This window comes from Nannospalax galili, unplaced genomic scaffold, assembly GCF_000622305.1.
Source record: "Nannospalax galili isolate Female #2095 unplaced genomic scaffold, S.galili_v1.0 scaffold149, whole genome shotgun sequence".
In the NCBI taxonomy this organism is placed as follows: Eukaryota; Metazoa; Chordata; class Mammalia; order Rodentia; family Spalacidae; genus Nannospalax; species Nannospalax galili.
In genome coordinates, this window is record NW_008359763.1 from 66,703 (window position 1) to 90,989 (window position 24,287).

At 51.8% G+C, this 24,287-nt stretch overlaps 1 protein-coding gene across 1 annotated transcript in view; it reads right to left on the reverse strand.

Annotated features, from left to right (window-relative positions):
* Ramp1 (receptor activity modifying protein 1) overlaps positions 1-22,571 on the reverse strand; it is a 58,248-nt gene extending 35,677 nt beyond the window's left edge. Inside the window, exons 1-2 of the mRNA XM_008823651.3 lie at positions 22,472-22,571; positions 5,640-5,778 (exon numbers count right to left, since the gene is read on the reverse strand). Coding sequence (XP_008821873.1) covers positions 5,640-5,778; positions 22,472-22,523 — 191 coding nt within the window. The 5' untranslated portion in view covers positions 22,524-22,571. The remainder of the gene's footprint in view (positions 1-5,639; positions 5,779-22,471) is intronic.
* Positions 22,572-24,287: the final 1,716 nt, after the last annotated feature.

Below are 24,287 nucleotides of genomic sequence, written 5' to 3' on the forward strand. Positions count from 1 at the left end.
GGTGTTGACCAGATCTTAAACAGGATTGTAGAAGAGAATTTCCAGAAATTAAGGAAAGACATCCCCATACAAATATAGGAAGCACATAGAACACCAAATAGGATCAGAAAAGAAACTCCCCACAACATATAATAAAAACACTAAATGTACAGAACAAAGAGAATACTGAAAGCAGCAAAAGGAAAACAAGTCACATATAACACTATAATTCTGATGTGCTTTCCTTTTATGTGACGTGTTTGTATGGGGATGTCTTTCCTTAATTTTGGGAAATTCTCTTCTTCAATCCTGTTTAAGAGCTGGTCAACACCATTAATCTGAAATTCTTCTCCCTCCTCTATTCCTATGATCTGTACATTGGTCTTTTCATGGTGTCCCACATCTCTTGCATATTCCATTCTTGTGTTTTTAAAATTTTTCCATACTCTTTGCTTGAGTGGTCCAGTTCTTCAACTTTATCCTCCAGTGTTGATATTCTGTTTTCCATTTCATTCATTCTAGTGGTGAGGCTTTCCCCTGTTGTTTCAAGTTGGCTTAATGAGTTTTACACTTCCTTCTTCATTTCAGCCTGAGTTTTCCTCAATGTTTCTATCTTTTTTTGTGAATTCATTCAGAAGTTTATCCCTATCTTGTTTTAGCTCTTTGATTTGCTTGTTTGTATGTTCTTTAAATTCATTGAATTCCTTGATCATGTTTATGATTGTTCTTTTAAATTCAGTGTCCTGGGTTATCTCTAGGGGGTTTTCCTTGTTGAACTCTTCTAAAGGATTGGTGGGGTTTGGTGGGGACATAGTGTTTTGGCTTTCCATTTTATTATTTTTTCGTTGTGGTTTTGGCATGTGAATTTCTTTTGCTGTTTATGATTTCTGATATGAGAATTAAGTTGAAGTATGCTTCTGTTTGTAACCTAGACTCTTTATTATTTATGTAAAGCTGGTTGGTACAGGGTTCAGGTTCTCTCAGGTTTATTTTGGAGGGAACTGATGGCTTCAGATCAGCTATTCAGGGGTACCCACAGAAACCCAATTCAGGTTCTAGTCAGGTATGTTCAGGCTTCCTTCACCACGTGGAGGCAGGATCCAGGCTCTCTCAGGCAGTCCTGTGCTTTGTTAACCCCATGCCAGAGGGAGGCCAGAGGGGGGTCAGAACTTGGCACTCTCTGGAGGTCTGCTGAGATCCCAGCCTTAGCCTACCAAAGGCAGATCTGCCCTGGGGCCTTGGGAGGGCCCTCACAAAATCCCAGGTAGGGGGATGGTATGGTGCAATTAGGGGACTCTCACCACCATGTGGAAGCAGGATCAGGGGCTGTCAGGCTGTCCCCTGGGTTCTCAGGTCCTCTGGTAGTTGGAGGCCAGAGGGAGGCCAGAACCCAGCACACTCTGGTGTTCTGCTGAGCTCCCAGCATCTACCCTGATGGAAGAAGTCTGAACCCACCCTCTCAGGCTGTCTGCTAGGATCTTAGCCTTAGCCTACCAAAGCCAAATCTCCCCTGGGGCCTTGGGAGGGGCCTCACAAAATCCCAGGTAGGGGGATGGTATGGCACAATTAGCAGAAGCTCACCACCACATGGAGGCAGGATGGGGGCTGTCAGGTGTCCCCTGAGACCTCAGGCCCTCTGGTAGTTGGAGGCCAGAGGGAGGGCAGAACCCGGCACTCCATAAGGTAAATTCTTGTAGTATACAGCCATTCTCTACACCAAGGTCAGAGGCAGCCACCCATGTTCTCATCTCAAACCTGTGTGTGTGTGTGTATGTGTTACGTGAGATCCTGTGTCTGTGTGTGCACATACAGAAGTCATATATACGTGGGCTCTAATAGACATGTCTGGATTCCTAAATTTCATCTCCCAATAAAAATTACGAGGAGCTCCTTAGAGAAATGGCTGATTTTACAGCCAAGATTTAAAAGGTATGCCTGGGACACTGTGCTATCAGAAAGCCAAGGACATGTTCAAACACGGGCCAGTGCATGTCAAAGGGAGAGAGCCAACCTGAAGTGTTTCAATGCCCAGAACTGGCACCAACTTAGAAGCTTTGGCTAATCCAACCTGGGTAATCCAGAGCAGCCTCTCAGTGTCAAGGTCATTGGGTTGGTGTCTTCAGTTCCACGTGTGACTTAAGTCCCCTTTTGCTGCAGAATGCAGCAAGGACGGGGACATGTCAGGGACCAACAATGTCTCAGCACAGACCCGGGTTGGCAGGTCCGAGTGGACTAGCGGAAGTACTGCTGTCATGTGGACGCTCCCAGTCGTACACCACACAGCTCCAATCACAGCCACCTGTCCTTGGCCTGGAGCTGACCATTCCTCTTTTCACATCTGTAGCCCGCAGACTCCGCCTCTGCAGGATGTGGTCATGCCACCCTGCCCGCATCTGTCCTCTCTGCCTTCCTTTGCCACCAATTACACATCATGAGTGATCACTATGTGGGGAAGGTAGTGAGCGCTTTTCCCCAGGGCCCAGCTGTGTCTTCCCTGGATCATAATAAAGGCAACTTTCATTTAAATAAAAACTGCTCAAACAAGGCAGGAAGCCAATTAGTCCTAAGAACAGGCTGTTCTACTGTTTTTAAAAACCTCTCCTGTCTCCCTTTCCAACTCCTGGCTCATGTCTCAGCTTAGAAAAATGAGACTAGAAGTTTCCCAGTGGCTTCCAGTAGGACAGATTAAGATGAGGGTGAGGTTCTCAACAGAGGGTGCTGCTTGGTCCCCACTGTATCCTGTGGGACCTGGCCGGGGGCCATGGACAGGGATGTGGGTCTTGAGCTGAAGGGCCTGGGTTTAGACAGTCTACCTCAGCCAGTGATAGCTCTCCGGCTTGAGTGGAGGGTGGAGCTGGGGTACATGATTCAAACCCATCCCGCACCACACTTGTGGACAATCCAGGCCTTCCTAATTTTTCCATTGCGGGCTCCCAAGGCAGACTGTCTTCAGCAAGTATGCATGGAACACATATCTCTGCTGGGTGCAAAGGGCACCCACAGGAGAAGGAATGTGCTCTGCCCTCAGAGGGCAGGGAAAGCCAGGGCACTGACCACTGGGCCTCCTCAGTAAGAGAGAAGGGGCCACTGCAAGGGAGGGAGAACCCCAAGAGTGGGGATAGATCTAAACCCAGGCTTTCAAGGGAACATGGATCCCACCCCATGAACCTATGGACACAAGACCTACCTGTGGGTGCTTGTCCCGTGCCTCCCATCTCCTTCCATCAGGGAGGCTCTGGAACTCCTAGAAAGGCCTCTCATGCCAAAGGACTTGCCTGGTCTGCCTGCAGCAGGAGCCCAGGTGAGCCCTGCACCCTTGGAGGCACTGAACCAAATCTGCTCTTGGCACACCATACTGGCTCCACTTTTGCCTAGTGGAGACCCTCCCCAGGGCTCCTCTCCTCCTCTCCCCACTGTGGGTCCCTAGGACTCCCTTTCTTCTCTCTCAGGCACTGGAAGAAAGCACCTGCCATCCATGGGGCATTGAGAATGTACACCTACTGTGTGCCCCATCCATGGGGCATTGAGAATGTATGCCTACTGTGTACACCTACTGTCCGCATTGTGCCATGATGACTGAGGAAGAGCCTTATCCTGTGAGATGTCCTTGGTCAGCACTGGAATCCACTCAGACCCCAGGCGGCTTGTAACAGCAAGGCCGGGGTGCCTTTGTCTTCAGTCTCCCCCTTGTGCCATCAGAGAATAGTCTAGATGAACTCTTCAGCTGTAGTTGACTACATAGCTTTGGAGGCCACACTACTGGTGATTTGCTGAGTTTCCCATGAGCCTAGCTGCAGACAGCACCTCTGCTGTGCAGTGGAAGCAGGTGCCTGGGTGACCTTCCAGGGACCTGAAGGGGTTTCATATGACCTGCAGGCATCAAGGGGCTGGGATGGGGTGAGGAGGCTTGGCCTCTGTCTTCACACTGTGCCTGTCTCCTTGAAGCCTCCACCTTTGGGTCAAGTTCCACTCAGCATGTGGATGACATGTGGCTCATCTGAGAAGCATTTTGTCCAGACTATAGTACAGGAAGAACTGGACCTAGACTTGCCTGGACTCTGCCTTCCCCTTAGAAGAGCCCTACCAGCTACCCTGACTGGAAACGCCAGACCAGGAAAAGAAGGAAAAGAGGTGGCTTCTGAGTTTCTGGACAATGCTTGTTGATTCTCGGAAAAGACATGAGCATTTCTCCTCTTAGCCTTTCTCTCCTGCCATTCCTGCCCTGTCTGTTACCCTGATGCCCAGGGCTGAAGACGCTGACTTTTGCCTCTTCTCCATCCTATGGCCATAAGTAAAGCCTCTCTTCATCCACACAACACTTATCTTTAAAAATTTTTTTATTTATTTATATTTTATGTGAATGAGTATTTTCCTGCATATATGTAAGTACACCATGTGTATGCAATACCCATAGAAACCAGAAGAGGGCATTGAATCCTCTGGAACTGGGGTCACAAATGGTTGTTAGCTGCCATGTGGGTGCTGGAAACTGAACCTGGGTCCTCTGCAAGAGCAGCCAAGTCCTCTTAACCACTGAGCCATCTGTCCAGCCCCAACATTTGTCTCTTAAACATTGTTTTCTTTTTCTGAGCTTCTAGACTTGGGTTCTGTAACCCTGTGAACCCAGATGGATACCCCTACAAAGGACTGCGTAGCTGGAGCTGCACACACACACACACACACACACACACACACACACACACACACACACACCCCACAGAGTTACTTGCCCACTGGAGCCCCATGATGCTCTAACTCTACACACTGAAGAGGAGACAGTCTAGAGAGTGGTTGGAGGACATCCCCAAACTCTGGTCCCTGCTCCCGCTGGTGGAGCCCTGCCAGCTCAGGGAGACCCTCCAGCCTTCTGAGGGTGCCTGGGGAGAGGCAACAGCAAACACTGTGTTAGGAAGAAGGGCCTTTGGGCAGAAAGGCTAGGTCTTCGAGAGGAAGGGCTCAGTGAGTGGCACTGTTGGTGGGGCTGTGAGCCACCCTTCCACAGCCTTCTGAGGGTGCCTGGGGAGAGGCAACAGCAAACACCGTGTTAGGAAGAAGGGCCTTTGGGCAGAAAGGCTAGGTCTTCGAGGGGAAGGGCTCAGTGAGTGGCACTGTTGGTGGGGCTGTGAGCCACCCTTCCACCAACAGCCTGACCCTGAACACGGAACTGGCTGAGCTCAGGCAGAGAGAAGGGAAGACTAGCTCTGGCTTGACTACAGGATGGAAGGAGCCAGCAGGAGACAGCCTGACCCTGAAGCTCTGCACACGGAACTGGCTGAGCTCAGGCAGACAGAAGGGAAGACTAGCTCTGGCTTGACTACAGGATGGAAGGAGCCAGCAGGACTAGTCCTGAAGGCTGACTTCTGTCACAAGACTGGGCCAGTCAGGGTTCCTGACACTGCCCCCAGGTGCCTGCACTTGGGTGGTCACTGGTGTCTGATCCGAACCTTTGTCTCCTGCTGCCCTGGTACTTACTGACACCTGGACGGCCACTGAGGACATAGTTTCTCCTCATTCTCATGCCAGCCGCCACTGGTGCCCCCTTTGTCTTCAATTTGCTCCTCTGGACTCTGGCTTCCTCCTAGAGGAAGTGGCCCAATGCCCCAGTACAGCTCAGGGGAAAGGGATGCCTCCCAGCCTTCTCCTCCCTTGACAGGACTTACCCTATGGTCTTCCCCCAGTCACACCACAGGGTCCTCCCGACAGCCTCCATGTCCTCCTTGAAGCGGGTGAGGCACAGTTCCTGGATGAGGGTGCCATAGTCAGGGTCCTGGCAGGCGGTGACCATGAAGAGGTGGTATGCTGCAAGACAGGGTACAGGGGCTATGACCTGCCAGCTCTGCCTCCTAGTAGACAGCCTCTCTCAATGCACCCCGACCATTCACCAGTCTACCCCAGGGTCCACAGGGCACCAGGAAGGGATCTGTGTCATCAGGAGCTGGAACCAGCTCTGGTGCCATTTCTGTTGCTGTGATAAAAGCAGTTTGGAGGAGGAACGGTTTATGTGGCTCAGGATTCCAGGTCACAATGCATCACTGGGGGAGGTCACTGTAGCAGGGACTTGGAGCAGCTGGTCACATCGCACCCATGGTCAGAGGCAGAGACAAGCAACAGCACGTGTGCTCACTTGCTGGTACTCAGCTTGACTTCTCCACTCATACAGTTCAGCACTGTCAGCCTAGGGAAAGGTGCTGGCCACAGTGGGCTGGGTCTTCCCACAGCAGTTAACTTAAGATAGCCCTCATAGACACGCCCATAGGCCACTCCAACGTGGATAATCCCTCACTGAGACTCTTTCTAGGTAATTCTAAGTTGTGTCAAGTTGACAGTTACGGCTCCCATTCGCTTTCCTCCTTGGTCACTTTGTGTTTCTGAAGGTGGTACCCCAGGGCCTTGGTTACCATGAGGCCAGGGCCTTGGTTACCATGAGGCCAAGGCTGGCAATGAGCTCCGTTTCTCCTGAGTCACTGTGGGCACTGGCACCAGGCACTGGTCTCACACTTGCACTGTCTCACCCTCTGGCATGGTTCTTTGCCCTAGTTACTTTCTATGCTGTACTAGAACATTCTGACCAAAAACAACTTGGGGAAGAAGAGGTTATTGCATCTCACTTCCAAGTGACAGTCTGTCATTGAGGGAAGCCAAGCAGGAACTCAGGGCAGGAGCTGAAAGTACAGACCACCGGAGAACGCTGCTGACTGCCTGCTCCTCTGGCCCGTGCTCAGCCTGCTTTCTTATTCAGTACAGGACAGCCTGCCCAGGGGTGGCACTGCCCGCAGTGGGCTGAGCCTGCCTACACTCAACAGTTAAGAAAACATCTCACAGACATGCCCACAAGCCAGCCTTAAAGAGGCAATTTCCCAGTTGAGGATTTCTCTGCCCAGCTGTGTCAAGTTGACAACTGACACCAACCATGACATCCTGACACCTGCACAGTCATAGCAACCTAGGCAGCAGGCACGGCTTGCTGGGATTTAGCGCAGGTCTGCTGGCCTCCAAACTCAAGGGCAGATCTGAGATGACACCAGGTAGTGTCCCAAATATAGGTAAGGAATCACTGCTGCCCCCGGCAGGGGTTGCAGGAGAGGGTCTGGGTCTACCCTGTGAAGTTGGTACCTGGGTCTGTGCCAAACCACCCAGCCCCAGGCACATCCCCTGTGCCCAGGTATTTGGTAATCATAAACTAAGCTGGCAAACCAAAACACGAATGGTGTCTGCACTCTTATTCTGATAAAAATGCAAGATCAAAGATGATCTCCCAAGCTGCACAGTGCACAGAATCAAAGGTGACCTATTTCCTCAGAGCTCGATGGTGGTAGATGTGGGCTGGTGAGGAGGGCTTCTCTCCCTGGCCCCTACCCACTAATGTGACAGGCCTCCTTGGATGGAGAGTCCATTCTCAGCCTCTGTAAGGAGCAGCTGGGGGTGTGGTCATAGTGCTCTGGCTTCCAGCCCTTTCCCTTGGTCCCTCCCTCTCCCAGGCCATGCTGAGCATCCTCTGCCCACAGGGCCAGCTCCACTCACCAGTTCCTTCCTTCCTTATTACTGGGAAGAGCCTGGAGGAAGCCAGGATCGCACTGGGCACTGTGGGCTGTTTGTTGGTCCTTGCCAGAGAGATGGGGTGGTGGGAGGGCAGTCCAGCCTTGTTAGCATCCCCTCCTCACCCTAGGCCTCAGGAGAGCATTGGGCTGTTCTTCGTACCCTGGGGATCAGGAAGCCTACTAGCAATGGGCAGAGTGGCCCAAGGAGAAGCTGGAAGCCCTTGGGCAGAGAGCCTCGGTGGGCCTGGGGCCCCAGTCTTGGGACATGACCTGGAGGGGGTGGAATTCCAGTGACCTGGGCTGGGGACATACAGGGGCGCCTGCACTGAGCTCTTCCACCTGTGGCTTCCCTAGGCTCCTTTTGTTCATTGTTACCTTGAAGGGTGGTCCTAGAGTGACCAGTTTACAGGACTGAGGCCTCATGTCAGAAACAAGTTGAGGTCCCACCACCAGAAATGTTGTAGACCAGAGCTGAACTCAGGCCTGGGTCCTATGGCCTGGCAGGTGGCTCCACTACTGCCTGGCTTGAGATGAGACCCAGGGGGATGCTTGGAGTGTAGCCAAGGGCACGGCCTATCCTATGAGGTGGGCATGAGGGGCAGGTCAGGAAGGGCTGGGGGGCATGGGGGGAGGGGGAGCAAAGGGGTTGGAGGAGTTCCATCCACTGCACTGTCCCCTGAAGGAGGGGCATTGCTGGGTGGACAGATGGATGAGTGGGCTCCACCAATGCAGATCTAGACATGGTAGAGGTGCCCAGTGGCTCACATAGAACCAGGGGTGGCACCGGGGGTGGCAAGATGGAGAGGATGAGGGGGAGAATGAGTCCTGGTTAGAGACAGCAGACTCATCAGCTACCTGACAAAAGGCAAGGACAGACGGGCCCTGGGGAACCCGAGGTGTCCATGGGGGGCTGGAGCTTAGCTAGGCACAGGGCCGATGCATGGGAAACCAGAGCACCCCTACAAAGTCACCCTCACATGCACTTGCCAGGCCCCCAGGGTAGGAGAGGGGCCAGCATGGGCTGCCTGACGCTGGGCAGGGTGCTCACCTGGGTCAAGGCCTGTGCTTCTGAAGTTAGGGCAGGGTGGTACAGAGCAGCACGCAGTGGCCCCAGGAAGTGAGCCGGGCATAGGTGGCCTCCTCATACAGGCCAGACCCCAACGACACATCTTGACAGTGTGGCCAAAGCTAACACAGCAGCGTTTTACGGTAGTCAACGGGAGGTCCTGTGTTTAATTAAAAATAAAATCCCCCACAACACCCCTGTCCCCAGCAGCATGTGGAGCCTTGTGAGGCCTGGTGGCTGAGCTCTGCAAACCTGGGTTTTCCTGACCTGCCTCCATGTGAGTGCCTGTTGGCCTGGGGATCCCCATGTGTACCGTCAACCAATAGGTCCAGGCAGGGCAGCCTGGGAACCCGGCTGCTTAGGAAGAAGGCTCTGAGGACATGCCTGGACAGTGGGTTTGGGCAGGCCAGGCCAGGAGACAGTCATGGCCCTGAACCGAGGGCATGCTGGGACTGGTGAGGGAGAAGTATGGTGGTCCCAGCCCTAGGCTGCATCTGTTGTGGGAAGCTCAGAGGACAGCAAGGCCCCCTCTCCACTCCTCAGCAAGTCTCTGCACCTGAGCTCATGGCAGCCCAGATATATCTGCCAGTCCGCATGGGCACAGTGAGGACGCCTGGGGACTTGCTAGGGCCAGCTATGCACATACATGCCCCTTACCCTGGGGACGTATTTATTTATTTAATGTGTATGAGTGTTTTGCCTGCATGTGTGTAAGTGCACCTGTATGTGCCAATGTCTGCAGAGGTCAGAACAGGGTATTGGATACCCTGGAGCTGGAGTTTCAGATAGTTGTTAGTTACCATGTGGGTGCTATGAACCAGGGTCCTCTGAAAGCACAGAGGTTAAGAGCAGCCAACACTCTTAACCACCGAGTCACCTCTCCAACCTGGACTTTGTAATGATCAGGGAAAACTGGGCAATGGGTTACTTCACACCACTGTCTCCTGGGAACCCCAGTGGAATCCCTTCTGTGGTGTACAGGAGACCCAGACACACAGCAAGCTCAGGGGCTTCAATCAGACACCCAGCCTCCTGTACGGGGTGAGGGTCCTCTCTCCATTTGTCCCTTACCCCTTATGGCTCCTGGCACCTAGACCTGCTCTATGCCCCAACCAACCTTCCTCACATAACCTTCACACCCCAAGCTGTCCTGCTCCAGTGGCCCACAGCTACAGCCACAGCCACATCCTGGGTGCTCAGGGAGGGTGGGCAGAAGGTTTTCTCAGAATCACTTTTGACACCCTCCTACTTCCCACTCCCTTCTGACTCAAGCAAATGCTGTCTTCACTCGAATCCGGCAGGGTAGCACATTAATGTCTGTCAAATGAACCAAAGGGCCTGCGGTGCCCACACACCGTTGGTGGACACTGCTGGAAGCCAGGTACCTGGGGCTATTCCTTAATGTAAGGAGCTGCCTAGGCAACAGAGGGTCAAGAATGGACATGGCCTTCCCTCTTGTTCTGGAAAAACCAATTAGAAGGCAGGGGAGGGGATGCCTCAGTCAGGGTTCTGTGTAGACCACATTCAAACCCAACATGTGCTTACGTGGGCACTAAGGGAATCTGCCACTGGGACCTGGTATCTCCAAGTCCCCTTGGTCAGAGAGGCAGGAGCCGCACATCTGTCCCACAGAGCTGGTTCTCAGGTAGAGGCTGTGCTGCCTCCTTTGAGGGAGTGGTTCCCAATAGGGAAAAGGACACTCAGAGGCTGGGGACCAGAAGGAACAACCATTCCCAACCACGTTCCCTCCATGCCCTGAGAACACTCCCACCTCTTTCAGTCTCCAAGACTGAGAATTTCTGGTCAGTGCCTGGCTGCCCAGTTGGTCCTGCCTGGCCTAGACCCTGGATCTCCCCTCTCCCCAAGCCACCCTCTACCTCCCGAGGAGTCCAACCCCATCATCCCTCTGCTCTGCCCATCCTTCCCGTCCACATGTACAAATAGAGAGAACGGCTTCATTTTGTAGGCAGTGGCGCACCCTCATCTTTCTTAAAGATGCAACTGGCATGCTAAAAACATGAAAACTGCCCCGAACTTTAAACTTGCCCTTTGGGGTCCAAAGGGCCCATTCTCTGTGTGCTGGCGAATGTAGTCCCGCAGGACCTACTGTTTTTGGAAGCCCAGACTGAGGCACCGTCTATGTCAGAACAGGAGCACCCCAAGGCTGTGCGTAACTTAACAGTCCAGTGTTGCTGTGGGAGCCAGAGAACCCGTGGCTCCTATTTTCAACAACCAGAAAACGCCCAACTGATCAGAAATAGCATTTCACACGTGACAGAGGGATCATGGGGGCACCAGAGGGGCGGTGCTGGGTGCCACCCACCCCTGGAGTATATTTGCCTGAGATGCCCTGGAGATGTGGCCTCAGGGCTTTGAAGACAGCAGCTCCCTAGGCCTGGGATGCCCTCTGACCTGGGAAGCTGAGACTGAAGGATAGTTCCAGGGGATGATGGTCACTGTGACACCATAGTGACACCCAGCAGCGACCAGGAAACAGCATGTGTACTCCATCACCCTGGGGACTGATAGCTCTCAGGGGACATCCTGAGACTGTGAGGTCAAGAGAAGAACATCCTCCTGCATGGTCTTTGCCCCCACGCCAGCTCCTGAGGGCACCTTCCATCAGTGTGGGTGGCCACGTCGGCCATGATGCTCACCAGATGTCACTGACATCTGAAGGTACACCCCCACCATCCCAGGAGAACACAGGGCTTTCATGATTTGGCTGTAATGTTAGCAACCTAGTTTTTAAAGATAGCTTTCTGGAATATTTCACCTGATAGATACAAAATATACACCCTCTCCTCAGCCCCTGGGACCTTCTTCTCTAAATTAGACCATGTTCTAAGAACTGAAATGATGTCTTGTACCTTATCAGATTGTAGTGGAATAAGACTTCAAGTTAATGAGAGAAACCACAGAAACTACACAAATGCTCAGACCGAACAATGCGTTCTAGAACGACCAGTGGGTCACTGAGGTCAGAGAAGAGACATAAAATTCCTAGAATAAATGAACAGGAAAGCGCAACTTACCAGAGCCTCTGGGGTCGATCAAAGGTGGTCCTAAGAGAAAAGTCTATGGCACTGAGTGCTCACATGAAAAATCAGAGCACTTTGAAACAACCCAGCGATGCTTCCAGGTTCTGGAGAAACAAGAGTGAGCCAGGACAAAAGCATCTGCTGGCAAGAAATAGGAAGGATTGGGATAGAAATCAAGTAAATGGAAACCAGGAAAGCAGTACCCAATCAATCAAAGAGGTGATTTTTTGAAAGATAAACAAGACTGATAGCCTCCTATTCAAACTACTCGAAGAGAAGCCCCAGATCAATAAAATTAGTGATGATAGAGAAGATGTGACCAGGGGCTGGAGAGATGGCTCAGTGGTTAGAGATGGCACTGATTGCTCTTGCAGAGGACCCGGGTTCGAGTCCCAGCATCCACATGGCGGCTACAAACCGTCCTTAACTCCAGTTCCAGGGGAACCCGAAGCCCTCTTCTGACCTTTGCAGCATTGCATGACATGGGTGCACTCACATACACTCATGCACATAAAATAGAAAAAAAAATTTTTTTAAAAAGATGTGACCACAGATTCAGTGAAACCCAGAGAATCATCAGGTTATACTGCAAAACACACCAAAATCTGGAAACTCTCAAATAGATACAATCCTAGAGAGAGGACAGAAACAACTTACACATCTGTAGTGAAGCCAGAAGCCTGAGACGGCCATAAGGTCTCCCAGCAAAGAAAAGCCCAGGACTCGATGGATTCACTGCTGAACTGTGCCAAACCTTTGAGGAAGAGCTAACATCAATGCTCCCCAAACCTCTGTAAAACAAAGGACAGGAGCAGTACCAAACTCATTTAACAATTTCAGTATTTCCCTGATACCCAGACTACATAAGGACATAGCAATAGATGAACACCACAGTCCCAATTTCCCTGAGGAATACAGACATGAAAATTCAATAAAATACTTGCAAACAGAATTTAAGAACACACTAAGAAGGTCATACATGACCAAGTTGGTTTCGTTACAAGAATGCAAGGTTGGTTCAATATACACAAATCATTCATTATATCTCAACTCAGGAAGAGATTTAAGGACAAACATATCACTGTTTACGATGCAGAAAGGGTCTTTGGCAAAGTTCAGCATCCGTGATAAGAGCCCTGAAGAGACTAGGAAGAGGGGGAACTTGTCTTAGCATGGAAAAGGCTGTGCAGGACGGATGGCTAAACATTGCAAGCATTTCCCTCAACACCAGGAATGACACAAAGGTGCCTGCTTTAGTATTTATTTTCTTTAGCGTGCATGCCAGTGTCTGAGTGCCATAGTATGCATGTGGAGGTCGGGGGGTGTTCTAGTTTCTTTCTCCATTGCTGTGAAAAAATACTCTGACCAATACTAACTTGGGAAGGAAAGGGTTCATTTGCCTTACGTTTCCCGGGTCACAGTTCATCTTGGAGGGAGCCCAAGGTAGGAACTCAGGGCAGGAACCTGGAGGCAGGAGCTGTAGCACAGGCCATGGAGGAACGCTGCTTACTGGCTTGCTCCTTTGGGTTGTGCTCAACCGGCTTTCTTATACAACATAGGCCCGGCTGCCCGGGGTGGCACTGCCCACAGTGGGCTGGGCCCTCCCACATCACTCATTAATCAAGAAGCTGCCCCACAGACATGGCTGAAGGCCAGTCCAAGGGAGACAGTTCCCCAGTTGAGGCCACCTCAACTCAGGTGTGTCAAGTTGACACTAAAGCTATCCAGCACAAGAGGGCAACTCTCAGGAGTCAGCTTTCTCCTGCCACTTTGTAGGATGTGGGTATTGAACTCAGGTCGTCAGGCCTATGTGCAAGTACCTCTAGGGGCTGTCCGTTCCTACTGCTTTTGTTTAGTGTAGTGCTTGAAGTCACAAATAGGACAAACAAGACGGAGGAAGAGCTGAAGGGTTACAAAGAGGAAAGGGAGGAGTCAGGGGGTCCCTATTGGTAGCTGGCACCATCTGACATTACAGACCCCCAAGGACTCCACCAGAAACTCGCAGACCTTACACACACTTTCAACAAAGTATCAGGAAACAAAATTGGTATGAAAAATCAGTACCTTTCCTCTGTACATACCAATAATCACCTTGTTGAGAAAGAAGTCAGAAAAAAAAAGTCCTATCAAGGGAGGGAGGGAAGGAAGGAGGAAAGGGAGCCCAGCCCCTGGAAGTATTAAACAACAAAAAATAAAAAATGAGGTGTTAGAATAAACTCCATGTGGAAGTTCTTGAGTCAAGAAAAGTGAATGATCTTGGGAGAAATCTGACTGTGCCCCAGGCCCCATGTGACTCCACATAGAGGCCTCAGAATCCTCAAGCTAGGGGATGCGACCTTCCCCTACCTTCATCTGGAGGAGGAGCCCTAGGAGACAGGAAGTAGTCTGCAAAGGTCACACGCCCCTGAGAGCAGGAGCAGAGATTCAGGCAAGCAAGCAGCTTAAAGATGTCTTCTGACTCCTTGGCGGAATCAGATGCTACATCAGGTCAAAGAGGCAAGGGGATCTCCAGCAAGTCCCAAGGGTTACAGTGAACTGTCCCATCAATATAAGACTTTCGTCCCTGACAAAGTGGAAGTCTGCCTCTAAAATAATGGAAGGTACTTTACACAATCAGGACCACTGCTGTGAAAAACAAGTGTTGTGAGGACGCAGGGAGCTCTGTGCGCGCCGGTGGAGAGGGCGTCGAAAGGTGCGGCTGTTTCGGAAATAAGCACGGAGGCTCCTGAAAACTCAAACAAAAAAATCACGTCTTCGGGTGAATGTCCACGAGCACTGAAGGACGCATTCTCACACACCTTCACAGCAGAGCCGAGAAGGCGAAGCAGCCCACGCGCCCTGGGATGGAGGATTAAGCAAAATGCTGTATGTTCATACAGTGAATTCAATTTGAGCTTCAAAGTTAGGAAACCCAGCTATAATCTGGACGAACCTTGAGAACTTTATGCTGAAAGGTAAATCTACACGATTCTACCTCCAGTAGTTAAAGTTACAGGCTGCGGGGGTCGGGGGGCATTTAGCATTTACCCAGGATGGTTTCAGTTCCACAGGTAAGAGACTCCTTGTAGGTGACTGGGCTGGTGAAGTTTGCTTGTTATGAATGTATTTAGTGCCACTTAACTATAACAGAAAGTGTACTTAAGACCTACGGAAGTGAATGAACTCAAGGTGGTAAACGTAAGGCCTCATCTTGTTAACTGAGGGGAGAAGACCCTCCCTCAGAGTCGGGGGGCAGCTCCCCACATAAAAAGGATCAAGAGAGGAGCCCCACTCAGTTGCTTCTTGCCAGGGAGAGCATCTGCTCTGTCACAATGCCTATTGCCATCTTTTGCTGACATCACAACCAGATTTTTTTTTAATTTTTGAGACAGGGTCTTCCTGTGGTCCCAGCTGGCCTGGAACTCACTATGTGGACCAGGCTGGCCTTGATCTCACAGAGAGATCCGCCTGCCTCTGCCTTCCAAATGCTAGGATTAAAGGCGTGCACCACCATACCCTGCCCACCCTGCCTAGAATCAGATTCTTTGGGCTTCCAACATGGACTGAGCAGCTCTCCAGGAATTCTCCAGATTGGGCCAGATTGGGACTGCTGAGGCAATCTAGCCTCACGGACTGAGAGGTTCTCAGCCTCTTCAGTGTGCAGACAGCCACTGTTAGCCCAGCCCCGTCATGTACTCCAGTATAAGACCCTTTCATAATATATATTTATTGTGTCAGTTCTGCTCCTGTACAGAACCCTAATACAACTATCATTTAAAAATAAAAATAAAATTTCAAAAGCAGCGTGTGGGTGGGCAGAGGTGGTACTGAGTCTCCTTCCATGGTGACTGGCAGGGCTTACATGCACACGCCCCCATTTGTCTTCTGAATACAGGGCTCAGTGCCAGGGAGAATGGACAGATCCCAGAGGTGGGGTCCTACATAGCTTGGAGATCTGGATGAGTAAAGTGAATAGGGACACAGAGGACTAAGTATTTTAATTTAACACAGGACTAGAGGCAACACAAAACTGCCACGTTCTTCCCAAGGGTTCATGGCCATTCACCAAAGGAAACGTGGGGTGAAGGTGCCTCCAGGCCACACTAAGTGTCAGACCTGTCCTCCAACCACAGTACAATCAAACCAGCAATCCAAAAAGCTGGAGCCACTGGGATTAAAAAAAAAAAAATCCATTTACAAATGTCTGTGTCAAAGAGGAAGTAGAAGCCACAAACAGAAAACCCAGAAGATGCTAACAGTGGGTACAAGACAGACAAGAACTCAGGGGATTCGGCTAAGATGCCACACAGAGCATGCTCACTCCTCAACCAGGGAGAACAAAGACACACAGACAAGACATCCAGAGAAAACAGCAGGTGCTCTCCAGCGGTGACTCTTCACGGGGAGAGACACTGCGAACATTAACCACCGTCTATTCTGAAATATGAAAATGTCAACTCAAAAGACTGAGCACAGACACCCACCAATAGGGAGAGTTAGAAAAATAACATCCTGCCTACACAGAGCACCCGGATGTACAATGGCCTTGGATCTTCACAGACTGAGGATGTGGTATCTTTGAAAACGTCACCAAATGGTGAACACAGGTGGTACCCTAACCTCTGTGTTGGGATTGAGAAGGGGATGTCACCTAAAGATTCATGTTGAAGGCTTAGGCTCAGGGCAGCAGTGCTTAGAGGTGCAACTTTGGCAGTGCCTGGTTTGACAAGAGAGGCTCCCGGGAGGTGATGAAAACAGGTTGTAGGACCTAGTTGAAGGGAGTAGGTCCTTGGGGACTACATCCCGTCCCTGGCCCTCTCCTCCCTGCCTCTGCTGCCTCCTTTTTTGCCATAAGCGGAGTAGCAGTGCTCTACCACATGCTCCTGCTATGATGTTCTTTCTGACCACAGTCTAGAAATAACACGGCCAAGTTATCATGGACTGAAACATTTGAAACTCTGAGCCAAAATAAATCCTTCCTCCTTTAAGTTGGTTCTGTAAGGTACTTTGTCACAGGGATGGAAGGCTTACCTGCACTCTGGAGTATCTAGGCTCAGTTGCACAGCACATTCTACAGTGTTGACTATTCTAAATCCTGGGACTGAAGGGCTGATGGGAGGCTGTGCTTGCAGCTCAAGAGACCAGATAGGGATTGCTTTCGCATCGACGTGGGAAAATCTAAAGTCAACCCATGGTAAGTCAGGAGCCTCTGCAGAGTATTGTGGGTGAAATGCACATGTTGTCAGAAACTTGCCTGACACCACTGCGTGGGAAAATACAGAAACCCACGCAAGCAGTCAGCCATGGAAGACCCCATGGAGGTGGAGAGACAGCTCTCAGGCCTTCTCCTTCCTGTGGGGCAGAGGAGTTATCCACATGGCTCCCATGGAAAGGAACCCCACTCGTGGTGATAAAAGCCACAAAAGAGAAACCCCACTTAAGGATGACGATGCTAGGAACTAAGTAAGCAGGGGTCCTGAGCTGGTCTGTCTGGCAGGTAGCACTGGGCCTCTGAGTACTGCTCATCCCAGGAGGGGAGCAGGAAGAGGACGCACTGCGTGGCCCCTCCACCTCACATCTCAGCGGGTCAGCTGCTCCTTGGCCAGGAGACGATGGCAGCTGGGCAAGATGCTCTGTGTGAACTAGTGTTTTACCCTTAACACAGTAAAGCATCTCACATGTGGAAAGGTGACGTGTCCTCCATTCCCTTCCCACTCCCAATGGACAGTGAAATAAAAAGCCTCTGTCCCATGGAAGAAAGGTGGATGGTTTGCAGACCTACCACCACAGCCTACTCAGAGGGGACAGACACCAGAGCATGAAGCGCCGGGAGGCAGCAGCCAGCGAGGTCACTCCTGGCTGTGGCCGGCATAGTGAACTGCTTGAAAAGCTGAGCTGAGGAGCTCAAACAAAAACACAAAGAGCAAGAAGTCACAAAGAACATGGAGCAAAATGTGTCTCTGGGGCCTGGCTATGTGGGTAAAGGTACTTGCTACCAAGCCAGATGACCTGAGTTCAATTTCTGGGACCCACATAGTGGAAAGAGAACCAATTCCTGCAGGCTGTCCTCTGACCTCCATGTGTGCACTGTGGCACACCTCCCCCCATAGCCTCACATACATGCAAATAAATAAATGTAAACAACAGACACAAAAGCGTATGTCTTTTAACCTAGTCTTAGCCAGTTAGGAAGGCAGTCCATCGTAGCAGCACCCCAAACCATAGGCCTCTGAAGGAGTAACTTACAGGCGGTGCCATTCCACGGAGCCCTGGCTGAAGATGTGGGAGGAAGAATGAGTTTCTTGAACAGAGGATCTCAACGTGAGCCCTCCTCAAGACTTATGAAATCCATTACCACTAAATCACCATCACCCGAAAGGTCCAACAACTGACGTCCTTAGACAAGCAGCAGGTGAGTCAAGGAACAAGTCTGCTATCCATCCCCTTCCACTTCTGACCCTACTGTCTGCTCTGTTCCCTTCTCCCGTGACAACATGCCCAGCACCAGGGCTGTCCTGATCCATTCTTCACTATTACTAGAGCCTGTGGATGCTCTCCTTTCTCTGGGGCTTTCACTTGCCCTTGTGGACTTGGCCTGTCTCCAGCACTCTCCCAAGGAATCCCTTTTACCAGAGGCCCTGGCACTGCCTGGACAGAGACATTGCCCTCAGTCTCTCTCATGCCATGTTTCTTTCGCATTAACACTTGATTTATACAGAAACCTGTTTACCAGCTACACAGCCTTGTTTTCTCAGGGAACCCTGCCCCAGGCTGCCAGGGATGTGCATTAACCCTTGATTTATACAGAAACCTGTTTACCAGCTAGCTACACAGCCTTGTTTTCTCAGGGAACCCTGCCCCAGGCTGCCAGGGATGAACTGTCAAACTCAGCAAATAAATGACAGGAGTCCCTATTCATTCAAATTCAAGATTATCTCTTTTTATTAACAATGAGTTTGTCTCAAATATTGCACAATGCATATTTATGCTGGAACACCTGTCTAAATTTCAGTTTAGCTTGGGTAGTGGTATATACCTTTGATCACAGCTCTCAGGAGGCAGAAATGGGCAGGTTTCTGTGACTTTGAGGCTAGCCTGGTCTACATAATAAGTTCCAGGCCAGCCAGGGACTGCATAGTAAGACCCTGTCTCAAAAAGAAGTCTAGTTTACCAAGGCTCTTGTGTTTGGGCTCCTGTCCTTCACCTTTACCTTGGGGGTCCCCAGAATCCTTATCCACCCACTGTCCTCGCCTGGTCTGGCCAGCTCCAGTACCCACAGCCTCATGGTGTGTAGCCCAGGTCTCTTCTAAGCCACTACTCATGTCAGTCCTTACATTTCCTTCAAACTCCCACTGTCCTCAGAATCATAACTGAAGCTACAGGACCAGCCTTCCTGAAGGACCGGCCTGAGTGGCTCAAAGCCCCTCCTTAGCTTTAGTCAACATGGCTTCCCAAGCCAGGGCCATTGTACATCCCTCCTTGTGCCCAAGCTCCCCAGAGCTGCACCACCCCAGATATGCTCCCACTGTCTCTCTACAGCCACAGTATACACTGAGGTCTGAGGACAACCTCAGGTATTGGCCCTCACCTTCTACCTCGGCTGAGAGGGCACCTGCTGTTCTTCCGCATACAGCCGCCTAGGTGGCCCGAGAGCTTCTGGGGCTTCTCCTGTCTCCCCATAAGAGTGCTGGGATTCCAGACCTTTGAGCTATGCATTCTGGGGATTGTCACTTTGGTCCTCACTCTTATGAGGCAAGAGCCATCTCCCCGGCCCTACAGTCTTTTTTTGTTTGGTTAGTTTGTTGATACATTTTGATTTTTTTGAGACAAGGCCTCCCTATGTAGTCCAAGCTGGTCTGTCTTGTAATCCCTCTGTCTCAGCCTCATGAATACTGTGATTACAGATGTGGGACACCATCCTCGGCCTAAAAGCACTGTGAACATAGGGCTGGCTGTAGCAGATAGATGTGAGGACAGAAGGCCAACTGTATGGTCAAATTGGGGTATTTCTTCACCTTGGGACTGTGGACATTTGGGGCTGGATCATTCTGAAACAGGAGTGGGCTGTGTCTGGTGCTCTGTGGGACAGCCAGGAGGGCTACTTAGTGGTACCCAGACCCCCTTTTTTTTGACACCGTATGAGCTCTGAGCTATGCAACAGGTAAAGGGTGGACATTTTGCTCAAACGTGATGGGTTCCTGGGGCAGGTTCTGACTAGGGGCTTGAAAGATCTCGGGAACACATCTGTTCCTCTGCTTCATGGACTGGGGAGCAGCCTGTGGCCTGCAGTCTGCAAGGGGGCAGCTGGCACTCGGGATACATTCACTGTGCAAAAGAGAACCTGCCTTTTCCAGGCCCAGCAGAAAGCTGATTGTCCAGCCCAGGGCCATCCCAGTAGCCAGCGTCCCATTGAAGGCACAGCCCTGAGCTTAGAGGATGGGCTCTGGCTGGGGGAGGGAGCCCTTAGGAAACTACTTCCTGGCTCAGCATTTCACTGGAATTCATACCACATGTGGCACCCACATCACACCCTCTGCCAGATGCCAGTTTTAACTTGATCAGAAACTATGAAATTAGTTCATTCTGGGGTGTGTGTGGGGAAATCACAAGATATTTTTCCAATGGGCTTTTTGCCCTAAGTAAGGATTCCACTTAAATGATTCCCGATGGCGCCGCTTGCTGCCACATCCAATGTGGATGGAAATGCTGGTCCACAGCCCTGGCTGGACTGGCAGTGCACATGGGATGGGCATAAGTGCAGGGAAGTGAGACAAAAACCGCCAAGACGCTCTCCTGCTGCTGAGCACACAGTTACAGCAAACAAGCACTCTGAGTCGATTAGTGAGAGTCCTGGGATCTAGACTCCAGGGTTAGAGCTGTATCCAGATACAGACAGCATCTGCTCCACATTGCATTTCCCAGGATGCTCCAGTTCCACTTGCAGGTATACAAATTTATATAGCCCAACCCCTGGCCCCAGCATGACAGATAAGACATACATTTTCCAGTACCAAAGAGCCAGGAGCTGACCATGCCAGCAGCTCGGGTGCCCAAGTGAAGCTTGCAAAAACAGGAGCTTGGTGTCACCAAGGGATAACCGCTCATCTGGAAGTACCTTCTTTTCGGACTGCTGAAAAGCTTTCGGATAATTACGCATGAACTGTAAAGCATGCACATGGCCTTACGCGAGGGGCTTCTACAAACACAACAGCACACAGGGCACTCAGAGGGAAATACATATACATGCTGAAATTTTAACAACTTGCACACAAACCGAGCAGGTCAAATAAGAAAAATATAAGTTGTTTACAAAATTGTCACAGATAAGATCTTAGTCCTGTATATTGGCGTACTTTAAAGAAAAAAAAAAAACCTTTCCACGCTGCCATTCGGAATCGTGAACTCACCATCACCAAGGAGATCTGGCCAGCGCTGCGGCTTGGGGAGAACATAGCGTGAGCTCAGGGACTCTGCTCATCACAGCTGGGCTCCGAGGACACTAATTCACTGATAACCTCATAAAGTTGTGTTTGCTCTCCCAAGACAACATGAGCCAGACCACTCAGGGTAATGTTAAGATCACAGGACTTTGGACTTGCAGCAGAACCGGGATCTTTTTCTCAGTAACAAGGAGGGTTCTTATATGTGATTGTGACACAGGGTTCTATTTACATACGCCTTAAAGGGTGCAGCCTCGGGGCACCAGTGAAGAATCTTTATATTTAAGTTTGAAAAAATTTACCCAACCAGCTCTCTGCCTTGCTAACACAGATATGCTCCATTTCTTAGGAAACTGAAGCTAAAATTCCATGTCAAGTCAAACGGATCTTAACACAGAATACATCAATATTGTCAATAGTATAAGGTTTTGCTTTCCACATAAGTTTAGCTAAAACACTTAAATGACAAGATCCATGTTCAGATTACATTACATTGAAACCGATTTTTATGCAGACCCAGCACTCCTTGGCCAAGTTTACACCAGGGACAGTTTGCATGGCTTGTGGGAGGTCCCAGTCCCTCTTCCTGCTATGTTGGATCGGCTTCCATGGATAGGCCACATGGACCTGGCCAGGCTGCTTCCTTGGCTACAAATGTGCTAGTGGTCAGTCCTTCACCAGCACCCGAATCCGTGCGGCAGGCGCCTCTGACCAGCACTACAGATGGGGGAAAAGAACCATTGAACCACAGGCCTTCCCAGGAACACAGGACCCCTGACTGCCCGTCCTTTATTCTTTAAAAGCTAGCTGCACACATGAAGTGCTCCCAAAGCTACGGCACTTCAGAAAGGGTCTTGACAGCATCGTATGAGCACGTAACAGACAAGGGAAGCGAAATGGGCTTTCTTGCTGAATCTGCCCTGGTTCTGGTCACCCCTGGGTTTCAGTTCACCAACACTCTGAAAGTAGAAAGCCCAGCAAGTTCTGCCACCTGTGAACTTTTATTAGCCAGGTGTTAACAAGCAAGCAAACAAAACGCTATGGAAAGGTCTCCACAAGGAAGAGGGCCGGCCTCGTTTTCGCAAAGGGCAACCCGTAAAGAAGCGACTGCTGTAGGTGACATGTCCAGTTCTGGCCACTGTCCAGGTACGTGAGCTGTGGCTGACTGCTGGGCACATCTGCAAGGTGTGGCTTGGGAAGCTGCGCCAGTGTTACCCACAGCTGGGAGCCCCGACCCAGGGCCTGGCAGAGGACCCCGCGCCCCCGTCCCCGTCCCCGGCCTCCCCGCCCCCACCAAAAGCAAGTTGCCCTGTGGTGCCTTCCGGACGCCTCGTCCGTGCCCGCCGGCTCCAGAAGCCGCACCGGCGCGGAGCCCCTGGGGACGGCGGACGTGCGCTCGGCGCCCGCGGGAGCCCCAGGTCTACTCACCCAGCAGCAGCCAGAGGCCGCGCCGCGGGAGGCCGCGCAGGCCGCGGGCCATGGCGAGCACCGAGTCCCGCGCCGTCCGCGCACCGCCGAGCTCTGCCCCGGCCCACTGCTGCTCCCGGGCGGAGGGCGGAAGCGGCCGGCGGCACCTGCGGGGCCTGGGTGTGCGCGGAGCCTGGGCAGCGCCTCCCCAAGAGCTTGCAGGACCAACGGGCAGCTTTAAACCGGGGAAGACCGCCTCGCCCTCCTCCGCTGGATGCGGCCACTTGCCGGGGGGTCTGCCTACATCGCCCCCTCCCTCCAGGGCCAGGTGCCTGGGCCCGGTGGGGGCAGGACAACCCTGCCAAGGTCTGCAGAACAGAGGGGCGTGGGCATCGGGGACGGCCGGCAGAAACCTGAGGGAACAGGCCGTAGGGGCGCAGGTGGCCGCACTGGACTGGCGAGCTGGCTGGGGCAGGCCAGCAGAGGCCAGGAGGGTCTCCAGCGAAGTTCGGATCCAGAACCCAGGGACAGCAGGAACTTCCGGGCAGAACGGTGACAGCTTTCCGTCGGGGCTGGCCACTTCTGCCGACTGGCTGACCACACGCAGAATGGATGGATACTGGTAGGGTGTGTGGGTACCAATACACCAGGGCGGGTGACACTGCGATGCCCGGAAGCCTGGCCGAGAGTAGGCTGTGGAGAAAGCCCTGACCTGGAGGCAGAAGTGAGGCAGTAGCCGAGGCTAGCCCAGCAGGCCTGGGCTCAGGCTTCACCGGTGGCTCCAGCAATGGCCAAGTACGGGCCCCGGCTGTGGTGGAGGCTGCAGTACCGGCCGACCGACATGCGGTGCAGCTCGGAGAACCAACCCAGCAGCTAGGAGGCGGCTGCCACCTGCCGGCCGCCCAGAACCCTTAGGGCCGAGCCGGCCACCTTCCTCCAGGACTGGCTGGGTGCGGACTCCTGCTCCGCAGCCTGCATACCTGACCCCGCAGATGTCCTGAGGAGGCACCGGTCAGTCGGCGAGGGCACGTGGTCAACTAGCAGTCGGCAGATGTGGAGGGTGACTTTCTTATTGTCATTCTGCCCGAGACACCCCAGCAATCACGACTTTCTCCCTCTCCACAGCTGGAGAAGGGAGGCAGCTCTACACAAGCCCCTGCTGATAGGTCACAGGTCGGCAGCTAGCCCGTACATCCTAGACTCACCTGTCTTTCTAATTGGTAATAAGCAGCATTAAATCACTCCTCTTCCAGGGAGCGTCCATGTTTTGACACCAGGTCCAACACCGGCAGAGGGAAGAGGTCAACTGCTTGAGCATACATGGTGGCAGTACATGATCTGTGCAGAACCACAGTTCATGACTGACACAAGGCTTGACTCAGAGCCATGACAAAGGAACTGCTAAATTAGCTTCTCTCTCACGTTGAAAACTGTGAGCGTATTCAGCCCTACTGCCTTAAAGGGATAAAATGGACAAAATATAAGAGGCAGCAACTGCCCCTGGACCATGGGTGTGTAGGGAGCTGAGCCTGGGCCTGCCTACGACCAAGTCCAGACCACCAAGTCCAGAAAGGAGAGGACAGCCAGGGTCCAGGGTCCAGGGTCCAGGCAGAGTAACTGGAGAAGAGAGAGCTGCAAGGAGGATGTGCTTGGGAGATCCAGAGGGCAGAGCTTCACACCCACATGAAGGACAGCCCATGGCCAGGAAAGGAACCTAAGAGCTCACACGCAACTTGGAATCCTACCACCACAGACGCAAACCAAAATACCCAGAACAGCAGAGTGCTGGTGCAGCCTTAAGTATCAGGAGGTTAGAAGGCCAGTCTAGGCATGATGG